The sequence below is a fragment of the Ceratosolen solmsi genome, unplaced genomic scaffold (genome assembly GCF_000503995.2).
Source record: "Ceratosolen solmsi marchali unplaced genomic scaffold, CerSol_1.0 scaffold3, whole genome shotgun sequence".
Lineage (NCBI taxonomy): Eukaryota > Metazoa > Arthropoda > Insecta > Hymenoptera > Agaonidae > Ceratosolen > Ceratosolen solmsi.
Window position 1 is genome coordinate 789,849 of NW_011948428.1, and position 7,056 is coordinate 796,904.

General features: G+C 23.3%; 1 protein-coding gene across 1 annotated transcript in view; it reads right to left on the reverse strand.

Moving 5' to 3' along the window:
- Window positions 1-1,079: 1,079 nt before the first annotated feature.
- Window positions 1,080-7,056, reverse strand: part of LOC105363584 (putative fatty acyl-CoA reductase CG5065) — a 6,272-nt gene continuing 295 nt past the window's right edge. The window contains exons 2-9 of the mRNA XM_011501321.1: window positions 6,465-6,604; window positions 5,853-6,101; window positions 5,310-5,391; window positions 5,058-5,231; window positions 3,314-3,506; window positions 2,365-2,610; window positions 1,925-2,182; window positions 1,080-1,541 (exon numbers count right to left, since the gene is read on the reverse strand). Coding sequence (XP_011499623.1) covers window positions 1,403-1,541; window positions 1,925-2,182; window positions 2,365-2,610; window positions 3,314-3,506; window positions 5,058-5,231; window positions 5,310-5,391; window positions 5,853-6,101; window positions 6,465-6,604 — 1,481 coding nt within the window. The 3' untranslated portion in view covers window positions 1,080-1,402. The remainder of the gene's footprint in view (window positions 1,542-1,924; window positions 2,183-2,364; window positions 2,611-3,313; window positions 3,507-5,057; window positions 5,232-5,309; window positions 5,392-5,852; window positions 6,102-6,464; window positions 6,605-7,056) is intronic.

Sequence of the window (7,056 nt, forward strand, 5' to 3'; positions counted from 1 at the left end):
CTATTACGCACAGAGTTAATAAGTACATCGTTATCTTTTGCGCGAAAATTATGACATATATCGTGTTAAATATTTATTTCACATAAAGAAAGGCAGGATTACGTTAAATTAATCGTCATAGATTTAAGATTTCTTTTCAAATAAAGATATTATTGATCTGATTTTCTTAAAAGGTATTATTTTTATATTGCCAAGTGGTTTTTATTATAAAAAATGGCATGTTGATCATTATTACGTAGAGATTCTTACATTTATCTTATGTATTGTATAATGATAATATATATTCAAAATAATCGTTTTCTTCAAAAGCATAAATGTCAGATTTGTATTTATGACTAAATTATTAAGGAAATAATGAGACATTTGAGATTGAGATATTATGAATATTTTTTAATTTCATAATTTATTATATATATTGTGTTGTTCGTTGCACTCCATAAGTTAATATATCGGTGATTGTTATTAACTTTTGTTCTTTAATTGTCGTATAATAAAGTATGTGCTCTCATCGACATTATATTTAATTATAAATATTTTCATTGGCCGAGGTTATTTTCGGTTACTTCACGCCTATACTAGGAAGGAACCATTGGCAATTTTGTATTTATAAAGTTTTATAAATTATTTTCTTGTAACACGTTAATAAAAAACAATACATAAATTCTATTGCTTTCAAGGTAATAATTAAATAGTATATTATTAATTTGAATCATAGATACTTTATTTAAAATAAAAATAATTTCACATCTATTATGCGGATATGTTTTGAGATATTTACAAGTATTTCTAATAAAATAAATAATCATAACAATTACGAAATAGACGCCTTAAAACAATACGATCAAGTATTTCTTTTAATTTTTTCCACTTATTTTCACGATTAAATACATTATTTCTAAACTAATAATATGATAAAACGCACAAAAATCATAAACATACAACATTAACATAAAATAAGTCGATACGAAATTTTGTACATTACAATTTATCTTCATAATTTTAAAAACTATTAATTATATTCAAATGATTATAATCACAGTATTATTCAGTGGTAAAACAACTTTTCAATAAATACTGAGATTCTTGGAAGTTTCGACTCATATGAACCTTGAATATTGCTCATCTTATCGAAGAACATAGACATAAATCATTTTACTTGATCACTATTAAGCGATCAAAAATGAATTTCACAGCTGATGATTGCAATTTGAAATCAAATTCTATGAATATCCATCACGGAATTACCAGGTAAAATATAAATGTGACGTTTAAATTTAATTTCGTATATTTTAGCACAAGGAATAATATTCCCATATTAATCGCTTGCATAAAGACTTTTAAAACTTAAAAATAATATTGCTACTTTTGATCTAACCGTCACAATACTATTTGTTCACTAATTTCAGCGGATGGCCATGTCGTCGCTAACTGTCGCCAACTCGCTCCTTGTATTTGATAAAGTGAAGGAGATTATCGAATAGAGAATCCACGCTGAGAATAGTACAAATGAGTAAACACAGAGCTTATGTAGTAGAAGTATCCTAAAATTATAAATAAAATCATATTTATTATAAGAAAATTTTTTGAGCTAAGATCATTTTGTATTCTTTATTATCAATCGGATATGAGAGAAATTAGATAGTAATAACAAAGCAATATTGTAAATATCATTATTATTAAGTTTTACGAAATAAAATAGCAGCATAATAAAAGACGATTATACAAGATATAAAATATAAAAATATCACAAAGGATATCACAAAGCTCCTTGAAGTAAATGAGAATTTTTAAAAATTTTAAATTAATATATTTTTTGATAAAATTCGAGTAAATGGCATAGAATAGGTTACAAAAATTTGTATTTTATTTAAATAATTTAAAGGTCGTCGAAAATGCAAAAGATATTTATTAAAATTTCCTATACCTTGCCATGCGCTTTCGAGCTGCGGGTACATTACTTGGATCATTTTTTAATATATAAAGCCTCAATCCAAGAATACTCTTTTGTAAATAGCTATTCCAATCGAAATTATCCATTGAAAAGAAAAATATATTCTTATCTTCGGAACTTAATTTAACCCAAAGTCGGTTTATATTATTGCATTGAAATGTCCACGATCTGAGAGTGAAGTAGGCTGTCGCCATTGAAAATTTATGAATTTTCTTGTACATTTTTATCATTCTAAAAAAATTATAAAAACAATTGTAATTATTTATTATATTGTTAGGCTTTATCTTGTATTAACTTAATTGTTTAATTAAAATATTATTAGAAAAATTATTATAATAACACATTGTACTTGTAGATATTATATTATATTTATATATTATATTGAGTAAAGCGTCATTCAAATTTATTCTTACCTCGGTTCTTTTCCTGTAACGAATAAAACTGCATCAACAATAAGTCCTGGTATAAGGTGCAAAAAAAATGCCAATATATAATACAAATATAGATATTTTGTTATGATAACATAGTAACACCATATACTGTTGATGCATGGTACCTGTTTACCATGATTTAATGATATTGTCATATAATCGGCCCACGTCAGTTTAGATTTTGGACTATTCGAATAATTATATATTATTGGATCTGCATCTTCGTTTCTAGAAAAAGTTAATTAGTTAAAAAAACAAATAACTATTTAGCTAAAAGGTATTAAGACTTTTAAACTGTATAGAGCAAACCCAAATAACTAGTTTTTATTTAATTATGTTAATTATGATAAACAATATTACTTATCAATCAAGTGCAATGATTAAGAACAACAGAATTTTAAATTTCAAAATTGTTATTTGCTAAACATTGAAACTGTTTTAAAATTCTTTTAAAATTCCTTCGCCTTATTACTGATTTATATAAAATACATGTCTGTAAACGAAAATCTTCATAATTAATATATATATTAATATATATATATATATGTGTGTGTATTCATATAGCAATATATAAATTTTATATACAATTGAGAATACAGTAATATTTCTACATAAATTACAGTCGCCATATTAATAATAATTTACTTTTAAATTTTAAATTCTATGGAATACCTATGAATTTATAAATTTATGAGCAATTCTAAGTCATATTTCTATGTCATTTTCTAAGTTATTTACGTGGGAGATAATTTTTTTTATTTGAAATTTCTATGCACCGAAAATTTCAATATTAACTTAATTGATATTTCGTATTAATAGGGGCCATCTATTATTGATTTCGTATTAGAATTACATTTCAAATATTTAATATTAAATTCTGCTCTTGCAATGATAACGTACACAGTATAATTGATTTAAAAACGTCACGTACTTAATATTAGCGACATCCCAAACTGACGCTATGACTGCATTTGCTGTGTAATCTGCTGGTATCAGCTGAGCCATATTATCCTTATCCATTATTTGTACTTTTAGAAGTCCTGTTCCTGCAGCGGCTAAAATGCCAGTTGGTCCATAATAGTTACCCACCCAACCGGAAATAGGTTCTTCGTATGAAGATGATACTGAAATATACATTGATAATTAATCAAAATTCTTCGTATTGCATAAATTGTAATATATATATTCTTAAAGTATACATTCTTAAGAAATAATATTATTATGTGCGTATGTGGCTGTTGAATATCATAAGCCATCAAATTCGGTATAATATTTTTTTTTTAGTTTTAACTTTATATATTGCACTTCGGAAAAATATACAAGAATAATCGTGAATAATGAAATTAGAGTTTAAAATAATAAATTGTAAATTTTTATTGACGTGAAGAAAATTGCCATTTGATGTCGATAATTAATAAATTTAAGTGTTATAATCAAGTATCATTTTATATAATTTTATTATTATATATATTTTTTTTTTTTTTTTTTTTTGCGAATCGCTACTTGGAAATATTTAGAGATTTTTTTATGTATCTAAAAGCTTAAAACCTGGTAATTTATCTGTATATGTTTTCTTTAAAAACTATAAATATTATGTTCTTATTGCTTAAGAGAAAGCGTTTATTCTCGCACATGTATCTTTATTTTTACATTTTTTACCTTTTCTTGTTTTTGAATTTAATATTAGTCACTTTATGATAAACAAACGATTTAAATTTTTCTCAAATATATATCGCAATTCTATATAAGCAGAATGACTATTCTATTGTACATTGGCAATTTTATAAATTAAATATATACTTTCACGAAATAAACTATGATTTATTAATGATCAAATTTTATATTACAGTGCACTCTTGTTTTTACCTACGTTTTAACATTTTCTTAAGTTTTCAAATTAAAAATAAAATTTTGCGACTATAATTTTACAACATTATAAGTGTATAATATTGAAAGACTAATATCGATGAATAGCGATGAAAAAATCGATGCAGAAAATTATAATTCTTAATAAAATTAAAAACAATGATTTATTTAATGAGAATTAAAAAAAAAAAATATCACAACTTTTAATACTTATAAGAATTTATAATAATTATGTATTATTTATAAATATCGATAATTAGTGATAATTATCTTATCATATTAATATATTATTTTATTAGTATCATTTATCCATCCGCTATTTATTTGTATAAAAATGACTTAAATTAGAATACAATTGTTTGAATGCTTGATAATAGCAAAGAAATATTTTAAATCAAGTCTACTTTAATAGTTAATATAGTAAATGTATGATCTTGTCCTCAAATCGCAATATCATACTTTTATAAGATAATTTTCAGTTAAAAATTTTTTATAATTCTCAGCAATGTTTAGTTTTAAATGTAAATTGTAATGTCTCAATAGTACAGAAAAAAATTTGACTATAAATTTTTTTTATTACTATAACATATGTTTTCTAATACTACGAAAACTGTAAACTGTTAGGTTTGTATTTATTCATATTTACTTTAACAATTTGAATATTGTAATATTATACATTTTTGACAAAATAAATTTAATTTAACCCTTTAAATGATAATTTTAACTACAAATTCATTATCACAGATGTTTAAAAATTTTGAAGTAATTAATTTTGAAATGCTTCAATCGAATGTAAAATAATAACTTACTGATGGCAGGTCTGAAAATTCCTGTTGGCAAATCTTTACCATACTTTTGGATTACTTGTTCAGCAATACATTTCGTATATGTGTAGGTGTTAGGAAATTTTCCGATCAGCATAGGTGTAATAGCCTCTAATTTATCATCATCCAAACTCTTAATAAGTTTAACGATATTATCCGCTACATTGACAACGTCATTATTAGCTCATGCAATTTAATAACTAAAAATGGCATGCAAATAATAAATATATCATTTACCACTTATAGGAGGTTCATAAAATTTTTCATCGATTTCAGAATTAATACAATTACTGTAAGCTGTTGATGTATACATAAATGCCTGTAATAAATTTTTGTTTATTATATAGATTAATCAATTGTAAGAGTAACACGATAATGCCTAATGCATCAATATTCATTTAATAGAGTAATATATTGAATAATAAAACTAAATTTATGAAATAAGAAAATATATAAAATAATGTATATGAAATTTAAGAGGGAAAAAATCAAAGTTAGAAAAATATAAAGAATCGATATTTGTTCACTTTTAAAATAGGAATAAAAATATTTTAAATCCGTATCACTTATAATACAATGGATATTTTTAATTGTAAATTATTTTAAATTAATTCTAAGAACTAATAAATTTTATCGGAACTTTTAAAATTAATTAATTTTTCTTAACGAATATCATGAACTTATAAAATAATAATAATATATAATTATTTTCATTTAATATCATTTAAAATATTCTTTTTTCCACTGGTGCACTAAATAATGGTCTCATTATCAACAAACTTTTAAGTTTTTAATCTTTCTGCACAAATTCATTATTTCCATGGGGCCAATAATGTTAGTAATAACGGCTTCTTTAATTTTCTCGTCGAATCTTACAGTCGCTGCCATATAGAAAACAATTGATATTTCACGCATAATGAGTTCTTGATCTGCCGTGGAAATACCTAAACCAGGTAAAGTACAATCACCTGGTATGGCCACCAACTTGTGTCGAAATTTAGGTACTTCAGCCTTCAATCGATCGAATACCTACAGAATTATATTATATAGATATAAATATAATATAAATTTTATTCTTGCAATTGTTAAATTCATTATTCAATTAGATATTTATTTTAGTAATATGAAAATAATTTCTCTTCGATATATGTCTGTACCTTATGAGATGCTTGGTGATTAATATTTAGCAAGAATTTAAATTCAATTGTTAAATAAAATAAATAATTTTACTACAAAAATATCTTTAATGTAATTCTCAGTATTCTATATAAAAATATATTCATGCTATATTACATTGCCATTATACGTATTATCGTATGTACTGTTAATTATGATTTGCTTTTAATAATATAATTATATAATTATATGAATAATATTAATTTAAATATATACCGGATCATCAAAAATATTATCCATTCTTTGATGGGCATCTTGTCCTTTTTTTGATCTAATAATAAGATAAATTGCCGATAAATGTGGACAGCTTCTTAAAAGCTTTTCAATGATAATTTTTCCTAAAAATCCAGTTCCACCTAAATAAAGATGATATATTTTGATTAAGATATATATATATATATATATATATATATATATGAATTTATAAAATCATATAGGCAGGAGAAATTTTAGTTTTCCTTTTTTTTCACAACATTTCCATACTTAATTGGGACGTAAAAATGTATTATGGAATACAACGTATTGTAATATAGAATTATTGATAAAATCATTGAAATCGAATTTGTTATTTAAATTCACAGACTCATTGAAATTCATATTTTGCTCCAAATATCCTTACGAAAACAATGTATTTAGGGTACATTAATACGTTTAACTACTTTTACGTTAAACTATTAGTGAAGTTTTCATAAATTTTTAATCATTAAATTTAGTTCTGATTAATGCAATATATATATATATATATATATATATATATATATATATATATATATATATATATTTATTTTTTTTTTTAAATAAAAAATTT